The sequence below is a fragment of the Hipposideros armiger genome, unplaced genomic scaffold, assembly GCF_001890085.2.
Source record: "Hipposideros armiger isolate ML-2016 unplaced genomic scaffold, ASM189008v1 scaffold_319, whole genome shotgun sequence".
In the NCBI taxonomy this organism is placed as follows: Eukaryota; Metazoa; Chordata; class Mammalia; order Chiroptera; family Hipposideridae; genus Hipposideros; species Hipposideros armiger.
The window spans coordinates 92393-111849 of NW_017731669.1; the positions used below are offsets into that span (position 1 = coordinate 92393).

The 19457-nt window shown below is 37.1% G+C and overlaps 1 protein-coding gene across 2 annotated transcripts in view; it reads right to left on the reverse strand.

Moving 5' to 3' along the window:
* Positions 1-5516: 5516 nt before the first annotated feature.
* The window catches only part of WAPL (WAPL cohesin release factor), a 97223-nt gene continuing 83282 nt past the window's right edge, over positions 5517-19457 (reverse strand). For both annotated transcript variants that reach the window (XM_019660516.1, XM_019660514.1), the window contains exons 10-19: positions 19054-19165; positions 18591-18688; positions 17501-17577; positions 16349-16524; positions 15900-16015; positions 14708-14872; positions 12550-12757; positions 11696-11784; positions 8171-8266; positions 5517-7858 (exon numbers count right to left, since the gene is read on the reverse strand). In XM_019660516.1, coding sequence (XP_019516061.1) covers positions 7793-7858; positions 8171-8266; positions 11696-11784; positions 12550-12757; positions 14708-14872; positions 15900-16015; positions 16349-16524; positions 17501-17577; positions 18591-18688; positions 19054-19165 — 1203 coding nt within the window. In that variant the 3' untranslated portion in view covers positions 5517-7792. The remainder of the gene's footprint in view (positions 7859-8170; positions 8267-11695; positions 11785-12549; positions 12758-14707; positions 14873-15899; positions 16016-16348; positions 16525-17500; positions 17578-18590; positions 18689-19053; positions 19166-19457) is intronic.

Consider the following 19457-nt stretch of genomic DNA (forward strand, 5'->3'; position numbering starts at 1 on the left):
AAGAGAGAAAAGCAAGAGATGATGAACCTACTTGAAGATATAATAACTGAACACTTTCCTACCTGGTGATGGAAATAGATATAGAAGTCCAGGAAGTGCAGAGAGTCCCAATCAAGATGAATCCAAAGAGGCCCACACCTAGACACATTATAATTAAAATGGCAAAGGTTAAAGACAAAGAGAGAATCCTAACAGCAGCAAGAAAAAGGCAACTATTGGGTTGTTGGAAAAGTCATGACACATGTTTGTGACAGATGGCACCAGTTCAGTTTTGGAAGTACTAGAGTCATTCGCATCTATGTTATTGTTATGACATTTGACAGCTGACAGTCCTAGCTTCATTCTAAATAAAATTGAGCGATTTGGTTGAGTTTTGGAGATTTTACAACAAGTTGAAAATGGAAGACCAAACTGTGCATTTTTGCCATATTTTACTGTTTTACTTCCATAAAGGGAAGAACACGCGTGAAGCTTGTGAAAAGTTGCATAAAGTTTATGGTGACAGCGCTCACAAGAACGTCAGTGCCAACAATGGTTCACGAAATTCCATGCTGGTGATTTTGATCTCAATGATGCTCCTTAGTCAGGGAGGCCCACTGAGGTTAATGGCAAAAAAATAAAGGCATTGATAGAGTCAAACCCACATTAGATGACATGAGAGATTGCAGAAACATTGAACATCCATCATTCAAGTGTTCACGTCCACCTGAAGAAGCTGGGATACATAAGAAAGCTCGATATTTGGGTTCTGCATGAACTCAAAGTTGTTCATTTGATGGCACGTATAAACATCTGCAATATGCTCATTAAACGTGAGGAAAATTATCCTTTTTTGAAGTGACTGGTAACAGGTGATGAGAAGTGAATTGCTTACAACAATGTGGTGTGCAAACGTTCTTGGTCCCGGCGTGATGATTTGCCTCAAACGACATCAAAAGCAGACATTCATTAGAGGAAGGTTATGCTCTCAGTGTGGTGCGATTTTAAAGGTGTCGTGTTTTTCGAGCTTCTACCAAGGAACCAAACAATCAATTCGAATGTGTACTGTCAGCAGTTGGACAGTTTGAACAAATCCATCATCCAGAAACATCCAGAGCTTGTTAATTGTAAAGTAGTTGTGTTCCATCGCAGCAACATGAGGCCACAAACAAGTTTGATCACCCTTCAGAAATGTAATTAGAGCTTACATGGGATGTGTTGCCACACCCACCATACTCGCCTGACCTTGTGCCGTCAGACTTCCACTTGTTCGGCTCTTTTCAAAACTCCTTGTGTGGTATAACATTCAGTTCAGATGAAGCTGTAAATCAGCACCTTGTTCAGTTTTTTTGCAAATAAAGACAGGTCCTTCTATGAATGAGGAATTATGAAGCTCATTGAACGATGGCAAATGGTTATCGCACAAAACGGGCAATATATCATTGATTGACCTTTGTTCTTTATATAAATGACCTTTGAAAAACATAGACAAAATATGTCATGACTTTTCCAACAACCCAATAGTAACTTATAAGGGAGCTCCCATAGACTGTCAGTTGACTTCTCAATAGAAACTTTGTAGGCCAGAAGAGATTGGCACAAAATATTCAACGTGATGAAAAGCAATGATCTACAACCGAGACTACTCTACCCAGCAAGGCTATTATTTAAAATCAAAGAACAGATAAAGAGCTTCCCAGACAAGAAAACGCTAAAGGAGTTCATCACCACCAAACCAGTATTACAATGAATCTTAGAGGGACTCCTTTAGGACAGGAAAATAAATAAAAAACATGAATAATAAAATGGCAATAAGTACACATCTATCAACAGTTACTTTCAATGTAAATGGACTAAATGCTCCAATAAAAAACATAGGGTGGCTGAAGGGAGAAAACAAAACCTTTACATATGCTGCCTACAAAAGACTTCAGATTGAAAGCCACACACAGACTGAAATAAAGGGACAGGAAAAGTTATTTTATGAAAATGAAAATGGAAAAACAAAAACAAAAACAAACTTGGGTAGCAACACTTACACCAGACAAAACAGACTTTCAAACAGAGGCTATAATCAGAGACAAAGAAGGATCCAGTAAACTTCTCACTTCTGGGTATTTATCTGAAGAAACCCAAAGCACTACTTCGAGGGCATATGTGCATCCATTTGTTCATTGCAGCATTGTTTACAATAGCCAAGATATTGAGGCAGCCTGGATGTCCATCACTGGATGAATGGATAAAGAGGTCATACATATGTACAATGAAATATTGCTTGGCCAGGGAAGGGAATGGGTTCTTGCTATGTGTGGTGGCATGGATGGACCTGGAGGGTATTGTGCTGAGTGGAGTGTCAGATAAAGACTGACGCAATGTGATTTTGCTTATAAGTGGAATCTAAAGAACAAAAAACAAAACAGAAACAAACTCAATTGATACAGAGAATATTTTGATGGTTGCCAGATGGGAGGTGGGTTGAGGAGGTGGGTAAAGAAGGGGAGGGTATTAAGAAGTACTAATTAGTTGTTACAAAGTAGTCATGGGGATGTAGGGCATAGCATAAGGGATATAGTCAATAATATTGTGGGCCGACTGGGTGGTGCAGTTGGTTAAGAGCGCAAGCTCTGAGCAACAGGGTCGCCGGTTTGCTTCCCACATGCGCCAAGTGGCGACTGGACTTGGAGCTGAGCTTGCACCTTCCACAACTAAGATTGGAGGACTTGACTTGGAGCTGATGGGTCCTGGAAAAACAATGTTCCCCTTCCCCAATAAAATAATAATATTGTAATAACTATGTATGGTGTCAGATGGGTACTAGGTTTTTTGGGATAATAGATGGGAGGGGGTTAGGGTGCACGGTGAAAAAGGTGAAAGGATTAAGTACAGATTGGTAGTTACAAAACAGTCCCGGGGATGTAAAGTATAGGGAATATAGTCAGTAATACGGTAATAACTATGTATAGTGCCAGGTGAGTACTAGACAGGGCAATCACTTCTTAAATTATACAAATGTCTAACCAGTATGCTGTACACCTGAAATATAGTATTGAATGGCTGCTGTAATTAAAAAATTAAAGGGGGGGGGGAAGATTGACAGGTCATATTAATTCTTCCTTATTTTATAACGCACCAGTGATTTTTCTGGGACAGGACTTTCATTTGTAGGAAGACTTAAAAATATAAATTGCTTTCTTTAGGTATGGGGCAAATCACATTTACTATTTCTTGAGTCAGTCATGCTTAGTTGTTTTTCAAGGAATTTGTTCCTTTCACATAAGTTACAAAACTTACCGACTTAACTTGTTTCTTCTTTTAAAGGTCTGTAGAATATATAGATATTCCATCTCTCATTTCTGACATTGGTAATTTATAATTTATCTTTATTGACTGTTCTTGCTACATTTGTCAATTTTATTTTTTCACAGAATCAAATTTTGGCTTTGGTAAAATTTTTGTTGGTTGTATCATTATTTCTGCTTATTTTTCTAGCTTCTCCAAGTAGAAATTAAGATAGTTGATTTTAAGCCTTCTTCCTAAGCATTTGGAGCTAATTTTCCTCTATGCACTGCTTTAGCTGCATCCCACAAATTTTTAAAATATTTTCTAATTTCTCTAGTGTTTTTGACTCCTAAGTTATTTAGAAATGTATTTTATTTTCAAATATTTTCCAGATATTGTATCAACTCCTAAGTTTCTGTGGTCAAGCCTTCAATATTCTGAACTTTTTTGAGACTTGTTTTATGTCCCATCACGTAGTATATCTTGCTTAAACTTTCATGTGCATTTGAAAAATTGTTGAGTGTAGTGTCCACAAATGTTAGGTCAAGGTAGTTAATATTGTCATTCAGATCTTATTTTTTAAAATATATCTTTTTGTTTGTTTAAGCTGAGCAATCCTGCCACCTGTTGGCAGCTCAGGCCGAAAATGGAACCGGTGACCCTGTTGCTCAGAGACAATTCAAGAGGCATTAAAATATCAAACAATGATTATAACTGTCTATTTCTCCCTTTCAGTACAGATGCATAGACCTGTTATTTCTTACTGATATATAGTCACTCCAACTTTATGATTAGTGCTTGCATGTTATATCACTTCCCATCGTCTTTCTTTCAAACTATTTGTATATTTGTATGTAACTAAAAGGCAGCAATAGTCAATATCAATCTTAAGTAGACCTATTGAGAAAGCAGAGAAGGGAATATTGCTCAAGTAATTCTCTATGAGGCTTCCCCATATATCTGCAATACTAAAGTCAGACAAAGGAAAAAAGTTAAGTAGTCAAACTGCAAAACCTAAGGAAATTAGGTTTGACAAACACACTGAATAGTTTTTCAAAATCTTTGTTCAGTTTAAAGACTTTCTATATGAAGTTATTAATCTATGCATCTATATCAAAAGACCATTAACTGATAGTGAACTGTGCAAACCTCTTCTGGTCCTTCCTTCTAATGTAAGAAAAAAACGTAAGGAAAGTATTTTAAAAAAAAATTTTTTTTTAAGCTGAGCCATCCTGCCACCTGTTGGCAGCTCAGCTCAGGCCGGGAATCGAACCAGCGACCCTGTTGCTCAGAACTCACACTCTTGAGCGAGCTCTTAACTGAGCCACTTGGCCGGCCCTTAAAACATTTTAATGATCACTAAAATTTGTTCCATCTCCCCCTGGCTTTATTAACAATACCAATTTTGTAAACAACTTCAGAGATTTGCTGTTAAACCAAACTCAATGAACTCAGCGATATGAAAGCCATTAAGTGTCTGAAATATTCACAGTATTCTATTCTGTTGTTTAGAACATTTAAATTTCCCAACAAAACAGAAACAGATTTGGTAAAAGCTACTATTTACCAAGACCTTAGTTTGGAATAGTAAGTTAACGCTTCACAGGCAACTGTCATTTTCACAACCCTGAGGGAAGTATACACTATTCCCATCTTCTATTGAGTAAAGAGGGTTAATAGTTCAGGAACTTGGTCAAGAAAATAAACATCAACACTAATATTCAAAATTTATGTGATTTACGTCTTTCTATATCCATAGCCTGCACTCTTAAACATGGTTATGCATTGTGCTTATGTAAGAGGGACGAGTAAATGGGAACTCCCAGAAGTCCTTCATTCTAGTTTTGTGGTTAAAAGAAGTGGGGGAGCTTGAAGAATCCAGTTGTGGTAAATGCAGGAAACATAAAGACTGACAACTAAGAAGAAACTGAAAAAATTCAAAAGCAGAGGCCTTGGGTCATATTCAGAGACAAAAAGACTAAAGCAACTTAATAAACACACCAAGGACCTAACTACACAACCAGAAAACCACTATCCCTAATGAATCTGAGTTAGAGTTGACATTATATTCAGGTGAGTATTCTTAAAAACATGGAGACATACATAACATTTAACATAAACTGATTAAATTTTTATGTGTATGTTGAAAGTGTGGAATTCACTTGCGTGACATATTAGTTTCCCATTAGTCGGCTATGTCAAGTTCATGAGAATTCTTCCTTCAACAGTTGAAACAGATTTATGTTAAAGACAACATGTGTATTGAAAGTAGCAATTTTATTTGAGTTAAAATTATTTACAAAAACCCAAAGACATACTTCATGAAACTGGTACAAACTATTTTTTTCCTGCCGTTGGCTTTTGCTCCAAAGATCACAGCTGAGAAATACTGTATAAAATAAAGATTGGATTCAGAAAAGTACTCTACTGTTCTAATTTCCAATGGGTAGTATTTACAGAAATATTTACAATGGAAAAAAAGGTTACTTTAAAACTTTAATTTGTAAGTCAGCCTCAAGTACCCTAAAATGCAGAGTTCTCTGAGGGTTAAAAACACACAAATGCACTGCAGTTGGTGAGGTGATTTCTCCCCTACCACCCCCCACCAAAACCTGCATCTCTATCAGTGCTTGACAATTAGTTATTAAATAACAAAACAAAAAACTGTTAAACACTGAGGTAAATCAATTCTCAAATGATTACCAGTGTAACAGAAAAATGTAGTTCGCCCTGATTGTTCTCATCCAAATGTTTTACAATATTTCTTACCACCTGCCACAAGTCAGTTTTATCAAAAATCTGTTCCTTTTCCTAAACCCAATGATTAATAAATATCAATGTATCTTAAAATAATTAAACAAAATACATCTAATTCAATTTTATGGATTTCATTTACTAATATTCTTTTAAAATACTTTGCTAAGCTAGCTTTTATACTCAGGGCAAATACAACCTCAATCTTTCCCAAGTTACACTGGCGTACTATGCTCTCAAAAGGTGATGGGTAGGGTCAGGGTGGGTAGGGAGAAGAAGAAAACAATTTGCCTGGAACCAGTTACTTCCTTATAGATTTCCCAACAATCTGCATTATCAAAAATAGGAAGACATTAGAAGGCAGCCACTGCATTAAAAAACATTACAGCTGGCACTGATACAAGAGCCCCGATTTGTCACTTAATACAAGGAAATAACAAAGTCTAAATGAGTAAAAATTAGACTTTCAGCTATTTTCCCCAGTACACACCAAACTAATATTTTTATGGCTTCAAGTTTTACAAATCCAATGAAGAAACACGATATAACTACCTGAAAGGTATGTAAAAGTATTAATGAAATCAATCTCTGGAAAGCCTGTATTCAGGCCCAATTAATTAAAAAAGAAAAAAAAATGTATAACCAGTGGTCTGAACAATAACACAAGAAAAATTTGCACTGTTGTGAAATTAAACATATAAAATGTGTTTTGTGTGTTCCATGACTGTTTTCCAAACAACACACTGCTCTATGAACTAAGGATCTGAATGAAAAAATGGATCTTTTCTACACCAGCAATTTAAGGCTTTGCGTTTATGCATTTGATCCTGTCACTCTTTAGAATATACACGTTATCTGGAAACATGAATTCCACATTGGTGTTTTAGCTTCCTTATATTTATTGTACTGAGCATTAGAAAATATATCTAGAGTCCTCCCTTAAAACTTAATAATGTTTCAAGAGCCTCCCCTAGCATTAAGCGTAAACTACCCTGGGTTTGTCTATTTTGCTTCATCCTTTAGCAGGGTACATCGTCTTATATAATAGTCCCTCTAACAGTTATTTGTTTTCTTGCACCTATAGCTATGATGCATTATGGTATCATAATGAACATGGTCATGGTCATGGTCTGAAAAGTGAAAAACAGTTTGACAACCCAAATCAAATCAAAAATAAAAAAATATGCTATTAATCCCTTGTGTCTTTGGATTCCATCTAATTTTAAATAGACAGTAGTTCAGGGAACAACAACAAAAAAAATTCACAAAATTATTAAAAGCTTTATTTACGATTGGAATCATTCAACAAAAAAGCAAAAGCAAATGAGCCTGAAAAAGGAACTAAGCTGTTGTCTAGAATGTCCTCGGAACATTCAATACCTCAGTAGCTAAGCTGCCTTTGCACCTGGCTGGCATGACAACAGTGGCTCAACATACACAGCAGTTGCACTAACAGCAGCACAAATTTCCCCCTTAAAACTTGCCCAGAATAAAGCAAGAGAACAGGGGAGAGGATAAACTCTGCCAAAGTAAGTGTATTTAAATACTGCATGGAATTAACAGCCTGAACCTTTTCCCTCATTTTTGATAGTTGCAGATTGATGTAGTAACTGTCATCTAGCAAATGCAGAATGCATGACGAAGAAATCAGGAGGCCTTAAAAATCCAAATGTGAATGATACTGATGATGTTCCGGGTGTATCTTCAAGGACTTCTTTCATGACTTGTCTTTGTCTGAGAACAGCCACATTACTGAGCACCTGAAGCAAAGGGAAAGCAGCTAGCAGTGTTCCAAGTACTCGATCACTCGAGAGATAGATTTCTGGCCTGTGGTTCCAACAGCACACTGGAGGGGGGAGGGGGAGTGAGAAGAGAGGAGGTAACAGTTAATAATTTATAAATTTTAAAAAGTATTAGATCAAAGTTTAAATTCTTTAGCTTTACTAAACAACACTATAAATCAAAACACAGAGATTAAATTGGGGCTTTGACAATAGAGTTATCAATATATTTGGCCATAATAACAATTATCTTAGAAACAGAGCACAGTTACTAAGAGGATCCCTTGTTCCTTCCACTCACTATGGCCACAGTCTTTTTATTTCTACTGTCAGTATGTATATTTAAAACCACAGAATACACGAAAGAAGCTACTTACAGTAAGATTCATGAAGCTCAGGAATTTTTTGAGCATCTCTGTCATTATTGAAAAGTCCCCTTCTGGCAGATACTCCCGCACGGTGGTCACATTGATCTGAGGAAACAGATCAAAGAATACTGGTCATGTGGCAGAAAACGTGAGCCTGCACCTTGCACTGTTGTTGCTGGTTTTGGCCCATGTCCTATTCCCAACCTCTATAAGGTCCTCCAACTCCTTAGTAAATATACAAGCAATGTCCTTTCCCCATTCCTCAGCTCTGCTCGTGTCCCCCATGCCCTACCCCATCCTATCCACAGAGAGAAAGGAAAAAGTCGAGCTCACAAAGGCGACAAAGAAACATGTGTGTACATACTTACTTTTGAAAATGCTCAGAAAAATGCCTGAAATAACAAAATGTGCTCTGTGTGTGTGTGTGTGTTTGGGGGGTGCTGGGAGAGGAGGGGAAAGAGTGCAGACTTAAAATGTTACACCTCAGAATGCTTAATGGAATAAAAAGAAAAAGATCAAAGAAAATTCCTCATGTTCCACAGGTGAATTTAACTAAGTATGCAGGCTAGGAATTAACTGGACCTTTCCAAAGGCATTCCACAGGTAATCCATTCAGAGTATCCATGAGAAGGAGAATGTCGGCGGCCAGGAGAGGTGTTTCCCTTCACTGTTAGCAAGAAACAGCCTAACTCTTCAAACTAATTTGTTGCAAGAAAAATGTATGACCTGCTTTAAAACCTTGTCTATTTCAGTAAGTTTTAAAATGCTTTACAGGTTCATAAAGAATGAAAGAAAAAGCTCCTCTAAGAAGGTTCTATATAAACAGAATCTGTAATAAAAAAGCACAACAGAAAATATGGTGAGGACGAGCAAAGGGATGCCAAGGCAGGCGTGCTTCTGACTTGCGTTTTGTTGATGGAGGCAGGGAAAAAGAGACTACAATTACTCTCTTGTAGGAAATTTGCCACCAGTCAGTCCCCTCTCCCTCTTTTTTTCAAAAGTAAGGGTACTTTTTAAATTATAAAGAAGCAAAATAATGATACAAATAGTTTCAGAAAAGATCTAATAAAAACGTTGCTAAAGTAACCATGCTCTCAGGTATGCGACATCAATCACCATATTCTCAGTGAAGCTCCCCACCAAAAACCACCCTAGGTCCCAGCTGGGAGCCAGAGTGCAAACATACTCCTATTGAGTAACAGATCTTAAAAAGATTTTAGAAAATGCTTAAAAAGTATAGTAAAGTGGAGAATATAAGGGTAAAGGCTATGGTAACTACAGAGTTAAAGGCAAGCTGGATTTAAGCATGTCTTTAACCAATTTCTAGGGAAGAGGCATGATAGTACAGTGGTGTCAAGAGTAGTACAGTAGGAACAAGAAAAGAAGGTGTGAAAAAGCACGGCCTGTTCAAGAAACTGAGAAAGTACTCAGTCAGGGTATGACAGATTTAGGAGCTGGAGAAGCAGTTTTAAGTTTGGGGTCTTGCAGCCATAAACAAAGCCATCATCATTCCCTAAGTGATAGTGAGCCAAGGAAGACTGGTAAGAGATGGGTCAGGTGATCACATGTGCTCTGAAGCAAGGCAGCTATGGTAGCAGTGTGCACGGCTGATTTCAGGAATGAGGAGGCAAGAGAGCTGGAAGGACAGAAAGACCAGCAAGGACACTGCCCACTGCCCACACAGGCGCTTGGTGGGCGGTGGAAAATGACACCCCGTCTCCTGGGCTTCCTAAGCATGATGTCCATCTCCATAAGGCAGCATTTACTATACACAACCACCTGCTTTCTCGTCTCTCTTCCACTTACACACCGGGCAAACCAATTTCCTTCACATTTAGTGGTATCAGCTGGCTTTTTGGGGTTAATCATAATGACCCCCAAGGCAACAAAGACTCCTGGGCTCTATGAATTCACAACATTCCCCACAACAGAAAACTTATCATCTTTTTATAGAGGTAAGATATAAATGAATAGAAATTTATTAACATGGGAAAGATGTTCCAAGATAAACCACATGCAGTAATAAAACAAGTTCATTTCAAGAACCGTTATTTAAGAAAGAACATGAATGAAACTCAGGAGCACAAATCAAAATACCCTCAAATCTTTAAACAGTATGCCCCTTGCTTTTTGGGAGGCGGAGGCAAGACCTGCCTCTTCCCTTGGCTGGGTGTGTTTCTCATTTGCCGTTAGAAATCTCTGGGTTTTAATAAGGAAAAGGGCCGAGCTGAAGAGACTCCCAGAGAGGAAAGGAAGATCTTGCAGGGCCTCCAAACCCGTGAAGAGAACTCTGCCCTTGATCCTGAAAGCAGTGATGCCAGCAAGGGTGACAATGAAACGGGTGTGCTCAGATCAGAGCCTGACCGCAATGTAAACATGGAAGAGATGGGTGAGAAAGAGTCAGAGAAGTACACAGCACAAATGAATACAGAAAAAAGCAAGCAATATGAAAACGTGATAGCAAAACTGAAGTGTGGGCGGGTGGACAGAAGTACAGCATGAGTGCCTCTCCTTGTAAAGCCTTTCATATTATTGTGCTCTTTTCTTCCAATTCTTTAGCCTCAGAAAAGAAAAGCTAACCTTCCCACTATACAATAGACCACTCTTTCTTGCCTCCTGAATGCCCTTGCAACTGAGGGAAAAAAGTGTCCCTTTCTTTTTAAAAATTCGCTCTTCTACTGTACCTTTCCCTTAAAAAAAAAATCCACTTGTCCCCAATTTTAAAGCAGACTGTCCCAAAAGCCAGAACTGTCCGCTTCTGTGCTAACTCAGCCCAACTGCCTGGACACTCATACTTCTTGTAGTTAAATCTTGACGATCTAAATCTCACACAGTAACCCTGCATTCCTGGCCAGTGAGTAGTTCAAAGCAAAGTATGTGAGCCAATGCTGGCCAAGATGAAGGAAGTCTCCTTGGTGTAGTGGATGTGGAGAGGTCCGAAGACAAAAACAACATTGCTCTTAAAAAGAAATACACAGGAAAAGGCCACCTTCTTCTGCTGGACATTACTTAACTAGATGAGACACACAGTGAGAGCCAGCACAGGGCCATGAGGAGAGCTAGCAAGGACAAGACACAACGCAGAGGACAACAGTTTAAAGACAGAAATTATTGGAGTCCCTGATATCACTGAGGCTACTTGTCCATCTTAAGCTAGAGGAGCACACAGGTTTTGTTTTGTTTTTTTCTTTTTCTTAAAAAAAAATATGGAACACTTCATGAATTTGCGTGTCATCCTTGTGCAGGGGCCATGCTAATCTTCTCTGTATCGTTCCAATTTTAGTGTATGTGCTGCCGAAGCGAGCACAACACACAGGTTTTATAGTATGCTCTCTTTTACTTCAACCAAAGGCACGTAAATTGATTCATCATCCCTTACTAGTCAAGAACTGTCTCATTAACCCCAACATATTCTTACTTTGGAAATGTTCACCTTTAAAAGTTCACCAAATATTTGAAAGTTTTTAACATGAGGGGAAAAACAAAGTAACAAGTTAATCAGATGATGGTATCAAGCTGTCCCATGGAACTTACCGGACTCTCCTGGCAGAGACACCCAAGAAGCAGAGCTGTGTACGAGGCCACAATGCAGTCCTCCATGTGTTTGCCTGCATGCTGAAGGGCTGAGGGCATTTAAACAAAACACTGTTCACAGAACATCCAAAAATCCAACCCAAGAAACCAACCATCAAAACTTAGTAAATGAAAAAATGAAAGAGACTTCTTATAATATCAGAAGTAATGATATTAGATTTGGGGAGCAGTGGGCATTAGAGAGAGGAGACTCAGAATCAAACACTGTTGGTGCTTGCTTCCCAGCTGGGGGAAGCTAAACATATTACTTGAATTTCATAACTTGAGTGACAAAAAGTTGGCAATGGCTATTCTGTAGAACTTGCATCAATAGATCAAATATCACAGTTGCTGACAACGGAAGATAATGTTTGATTAGTGAAGACATTACCGTCAGTGTACTTATGCTTCACTGTGCTTGCCACCTACTACCATTTGAGAACCATTATTGTAATTTATGACAATAGATCTGTTTACAAAGTGAAGCTGATAAAAGAATCTCAAAATTTCCAAACTGTAAAAACCTTTAGGGGTCATACTGTTCAGCCACTTCTCTTTACAGATGAGTAAAGAAAGGCTGGCTGGGGAAGGAAGGGCAGACCTTTCCCACTCCATACACAAGCCTTCCTCACGGCCAGGAAGCCAGTGAAGAACTCCTATGAACACTGAAATGTCAAAGCTCATCTGCACTGAACTCCAGAGTCCATAAAAATAGTTTCAGTGAAAGATTATGACATCACATGAATTAAAAGTATGTCTGAAGAAAAAATAAGCCATTATTTTCTACTTGAAAGCACCAGTCAAAATAAATATACCTTTATTGAGGTCAAGTTCTTCATCATCCTCTTCCTTCTTATGCTTCTCTTCCGTACCATCGGTCTTTTCGGTTGATACCCACTGTATTTCTCCACTTGTTTCTTGCCACTCTCCACTCTTGTCATGCTGAGTGGTGGGAGCTTCTTTGATCAGCTCATCTGTTTTACTTTCTGCCAACTGGGCTGCTCGCTCTCGCTCAAGGAATAGCTGATACAAATTATTTTTGAAGATCATTAAAAAGAGATCACCAACCAACATGTATGTACCCAAACATAATGTTCTGTTTGTTTTTAAACATCACTAAGTCTAGAAAACATGCTGTCTGATACAAAGGTTAAGTATCAATAAAATCCCTTGCTCTAACCATCTTTGTCTACATCCTAGTGAAGGCCAAAACAAAAGTATAAGTAAATGCTGTGAGGATTCAATCAATAAATTAAGTGTGTCTACTAATGATGCAGGCATTCTGTTTCTAAGAATGAAAATCTCAACGCTTTAATTTGGATAATATTGACAGGAAATTAACGCAAAAAATACAAACTTGATTTAAAAAAAATTTTTTTTTAAACCTAAGCAGGCTAGATAAATTCATTAAAAGCAAGAAAGGACATTGAATAAAACTATATACATTGGATAGCAATATGGCTTCTTTAAAAGAAATTTAAAGAGATAAACAAGAACAAGTAAAAGTAAAAAGCAAAAGGTCTCAGAAAAAGATCCAGAACTGGATCTCAACTAATATTATTAAAAAGGGAAGTACAATTGTCAGTGGAAGAACACAGTGAAAACTCTAAGTCAAAAGGGAATACACTAAACTCTTTTGCTTGACTTTATTTTCCCTGTGCTGGTACAGTGCTGAACATACAGAAAGCATTTAATATACTGATGATTTGGGGAACACCCCAAGTTACTAAAGACAACTACCTGAAAATCAAATGCCAAGTAGATGTCAAAGGTTAGCTTAGTAGATAGAAGAGTGGTATACAAAATTTAATACCCTTAAGAAAATAAAATTTAAGTTTTATATAAAGCAGTGTTTCTTAAATTGGTAGGATTCATAGGGGGTCCCCAAGTTCCTTTCAGGGAGTCTGTGAGGTTACAATTGCATTCATAATGATACTAAGAGGTCAACTGACTTCTTTCATTTTCTCATGACTAGAGTTTTTTGGTATTTACATGCCATTCAATTATATTATTGCTCTAATGGCTAATGGAATGAATGAGTGCCTGTGTTCTACAATTTTCTCAGTTTTGATTTCTAATTCAGTAAATATGGAAAGATACAGCACACATAAACCAAAGTTCTCTGGAGTCCTCAATAATTTTTAAGAGTATAAAGAAGTCTTGAGACCAAAATGTTTGAAACAAGAATGATGGGCTCCTAGTTATGATTCAGGAAAAGATCAAGTTGTTGTGGATTACTTTTTGAAGACACAAGTTCAAGCATTATCAGTTTCAAAAAGGCCAAAAGGATTATGAGATTAGCAAAGTATTCCAAAACAATGAAAAGGATGGTTCATTATCACTTCAGAACATATACAAATTGTCCTTTAAGGAAATGACAAAGGCAGCTAGGAAATTATGAGACTGGCAAAAAGTAAAAACTGTAATGCCCAACACTGTCAAGAAACAAGAATTCACGTACAGTTTTTTGGGGAAGTATAAATGGAAGGAAGAGGGAATGTGTGTTTAGTGATTGGGGTGGGGTGAGTTGAGGATAACATCAATTTTAAATTTACATATTCTGAGAATTCCTAAGCCAGGAAATTACTCTATAGATATACTTTGAAAAGTAAGGCCCAGTATTTAGTTGCACAAAGTCCTGGGCACAGATCACAGTAAGTAAATGCAGGAGAACTTAAACTAGATGAGATGGGACTGGAGCTCTATTCCTAATTTGTTATTAAAAATCCATTTTTGATACATCAACAAATATGCCTTGTTTCTGCTTTTCGCTAACAATACCTAAGTAGTGATCACAGCAGCTGAAGACCATAGCAGAGTAAAGCAAGGATATTCATTCTAATCCAGTGTACCCGTCACTGAACCGGTGAGAGTGGGAGTAGGGAAGGGGAGGGAGAGAGAAGGTGCAACTGATAGAGATTGGACAGATGCAACAAACTAAAGGTGTTCAGCGTGCTTTAAGTTGTTGCTTACCTGCACTAAAGCCTGAACAGCATGAACTTGTCCAGCAATCCTTAAACTATCATCTCCTTCTCCACTACAGAAGGAAGAATCAAAAGAACACGATGTTTCCATGTTGACAAGACAGTGCCGATTCCGAGCACTATACTCTACTAGATTTATCAGAAGACCTAAGCCCTACAAAAATTAAAACATGCATATTACCACAGGTGAGAATTAAAAGCAAATGAACAGACCATATATAACTTTTATTGGCAGCTAGAAACCTAATCAGTGTTCCACCATCTACAAAATGGTTACAAACTAGTATGTAAGATAAAGGTCTTCCCAAGAATGATTTCACCACTTTTTAAAAATCACCACTATTGGTTCTTATACTTTTCATTTCTACACAGGGCCCTTCATGGCTCCTTTTTGTACAATAAGAGGTATGCTCATCAGGAATCCACTGAAACCCATAATATACGGAACTGATTCTAACCACAATACTAAGACCAAGTTTTTTGTTTGTTCGTTTTTGTTTTTTTTTAATATTTTATTGGGGAATTGGGGGAGAGAAACAGCGTTGGGAAATCAGGGAAGGAGAACAGACAAGTTGCTGTCTTTTTGTTCTTTAGTCTAGTTGTGGAGGACGTCGCTTCACTGGCCCATGTGGGTATTATCACTGCACTCTTCCTGGGTGAGGCAGTTGCTCACCAGCCACTGGATGGCCGCTCAAAAAAGCTCACGCCAGCTGCCAGCCAGCCCCACTGTGCAGCCTACACCGTTGCCGGCGACTCACGGCAGCCCAGTTCCAGGTCGAGCTGTTCACCATCTTAGCTGTAGAGCAGCGGTTCTCAACCTTTCACTGGGGTCGCCTAAGACCATTGGAAAACACATCTTTTCGATGGTCTTAGGAACCGAGACACTGCTCCTCTATCCATCTCCAGGCCCACATGCAGATATGCCCACATACAAATACCCAGTGACCCCTGTGAAAGGGTCGTTCGACCCCCAAAGGGGTCGCGACCCACAGGTTGAGAACCACTGCTGTAGAGGGTGCAGCACCATTGGCCCTCATGTGGGATCCAAACCGGGGCCGTACTGCTCAGAGCTGGCATCCCAAGCCAACTCCTAACCAACACGCCACTTGGCTGGCCCTAAGACAAAGTTTTTATCACCTTAATAAATTAAGTGCTCATTGCTGAAATAGTCACTGACTCACCAGCACTCGAATGTCAAATCTTTGCTCCTGAGGTAGGTACTTTGGAACCTGAAGCACACAGTTCATCGCTGTGCCAATCAAGCCATCTTGTTCTCCTGTTTTGGTGCTGCCCCACTCTGAAACAGAAAATGGAAAGCGTATGAAAATTGTTGTTGATTCTTCTTTATGACACTAACAACCAATATTTATAAACACAGATATTAAAAGTTAGAAATCTATAGCTATTTCTTTATTGAAATACATTCTTGACTGTAATATTTCCAAGCCAAGCTACCAGACTGGTTCTAAAAGTATCAACTTCTAAAAAGCAGTTAAATGTGTATGTGAGTAAGTGAATTACATGGTACAATTTAAAAAATCACTATGTCAAGAAAAGAACAAAGGGAGTAACTTGTTTTCCATGCACTACACAGCCTTCAATGAGAATGTCTGCAGGGAACATTCCTTACCGTTGTCATTAGTTAGATTGAGCAGCACCCCGATGACGGCCCTCATGCAATCTTCCACTGCTTTGCCCACGTGGTTAGTTACATTCTGCTGAGGTGGAGGCTTACTATCAGGTAAGCATATGCTGTTCTCAGCACGGTTATACTGCTGAATCAATTCTTCACAATGCTGTAATGCTCTTAAGAGAAAACAAAATGTAATTATTACACTAAACCAAAATAGTTATACTAAGAATTTCTACTTACTTGGGCCTTAATGTTTTAAATCTGTCATAAATGCTGCCAAATTATTTTACTTTTCTATTCCCAAAGTTATAATGTATTAACTATTCAATCACATACCAAGTATGTCTGATATCACACTAGCTGTTAAATTTTGTTTTATTTTGGGAAAACTTCATAATTTAAATTTTTCTAGGCAGTTAAAATTATAAACTCAATACAGAAATTTATACCTATCTATAATTGTCCCCCACTTTACCAGTCTCTCCAATACAACAGATTTAACCACAACCCCTCTCCAATCAAGATAAAAATTTTAAGAGCTAACACTGGATACTTCTAAATTTCATTTAGATGTTTTTCATTCAGAATACATGCTCTTAAGCAGGTAGAGAGTATTATTTATATTATATTAGCATTTATATTAACATTGCATAATAAATAACTCTGTCTAGATGGGTATTAAATACTTCATAAACATTAGAGCAAATCATAAAGCAAATGACATGAGGTCATTTGGCTGACATGTCTCCTGGCAGACATACAAGTTATCAGCTGCATCCAAGGATTCTCAAGATTAAAACATATATTTTATATATAGATATTATTTAATACATTTTTTAAATGTTATACAAAATTTAAAATAACATGCATATTATTTTTATTGTAACAACTTTGGGTAAGTAGATATAATTATTAACCCCCCTCTGAAGAACTTGCAAGTAAGTGATGTACCCAGGGTAACAGGGCTGAAGTTATGAAGCTAGGTCCACACTCAGCCATGGGGCTCCAGATCTGTACTCCTAACTTCTGTACTATACTGTACTGCTTCTGGTTCACAGAATTCAACAGAGGAAGGTGATACAATCATATTTCCTTTATGGTCAATCCAAATGCTTTAAATAAAAAGCATGATATTTCAGAAAAACTTACTTAGCTGATGAAACAATGAGTTGTGAATCTTTATATGCTATTAAATAGCTTTGATTCTCTGGATTATGCACTGTTACCTGAAAGGGAAAAAATTTGAAATGATTGTGGCAAACCACAACTTTCATTCACTCACATACAATACACTATGCCTGGTGCTATAAGACATAAAAGTGAGAAATATTCAGCCCTTGTCATCTAAGGGATGTTCCATATTTAAAATAATAGGGCCACTGCTTTATTACAAAATTAAAACATCACTGTTATAATTAATGTATTTTGTGCTATAGATTCACTGTAGTGAAATACCAAGTACTTTGAATGTCAGAAAAGACCAGTTTCTAACTTATAAATAAACTGATGCTTTAAAGTTCTTAAGTGGATTCATTCAGAATATAAAAATATACATCTGTTTATCTAATGTACCTGAAGCACTCTAGAAAAGAGAAGGAATAATTTCAATTTCAACTATACCAGGAGCTTTTAATTCACATTAGATTATTTTCCCATAGATGTGTCAAAAACCACCTAGCTAATCCAATCTGGTCAACACACAATCTATGCATTCTGAAATTCACTGGCAACATAAATTGCAATCTACAGTGACCTGGGTTAAGTTATTCATAAAAGCCAAAGAAAAACATACTTATGGCATAAAGTTCAATAATATCATTCTTCAAAGCGAAATATTTTTATAAGCTGTGATTACAATCTGATAATAGCTAAATCAAGAAAATCCTTATTAATTAAAAAACAAAACAAAAACCTGACTGCATTTAACTATCATTTTCCACAAGCAAGTTAATATATTTAAGCAGAATTCCACATTATAAAGAACAATAATAAAATCTGGCAATATAAACAAATTTGACATGCAAGGTTTCATATGGAGCAACAAATACACATATTCTTGAAAAACTAAATTGCTCAGTTAACTTGTTCATTAACATTGGTGGATCAAAGAATCACAGTTTCAATTTGGATTAATTAAAAGTGAAACTCTAGGGATATATAAAATATTTGGCCGTCTCACACACAGTCACAATTAAGACTAAATAATTTTTTTTATTTAATAGTTATCCTCCATACTTACACTCTCTAACACTCGTAAACATCTCTCGGCTCCCCATAGTGAGGCTACTAGTTTCTCTTCATCCTCATCTCTACTTAGATGATCCACACATTCTTTCACTAGAAGAAATGGATATAATTAGTATGTCCTCTCCCCTCAACACCTACTACTCCCTTAACTAACTTTAAAAGCCATCTGTACACATGCTATAAATATGCTGGAACCTCTCTGAACATTATTTATTCTAACATTATTTATACTATGAGATGTTGAAATGTATGAGAGTCTAATTTATTGTAATTATTTTATTTCTACAACTCCCTAATTTCAGTGTTAATGACATTTCCCTTAAAACTTAAGAGATTTATAAGATGCCACTAAAATAAACAGATCTTTTCAAACTGATGCAATTTTTTAAAGTATGTACTGAAATTTTCAAGCTTTTAAATAATATATCAAAGTGTTATATGTGTATATATCATACCTTTATCTACAATATGATCCAGACCACCCAAAAGCCGGAGTTCTTCTTTAAACCAGTCTCCTGCTCGTTTAGAAGTAAGGGACAGTAACGTCTCCATAGCTAAATGCCCAGTCTAAAAATCAGAAGTATCATTAATGAATATTGACTCTTAATAATTCTGTGGCAACACTTCTAGAGATTGTTTTTCTTTAGAAAGTTCACAGCATGCTGCCAGCCCATAGTATTCCTTATAATACAGTAAGTACTTTTATAAGTAAAACTGAACTGATTTTAATTTTTATCAGAATAATCTAAGGCTAAATAAATGTTTTTAACCATTCGTTTGTTTTTATGGAGTAAACACACTACTAAAAATAGCCTATCATTTATCAGTTCAATAAAGTATATACCGGTGCTGTATTTTC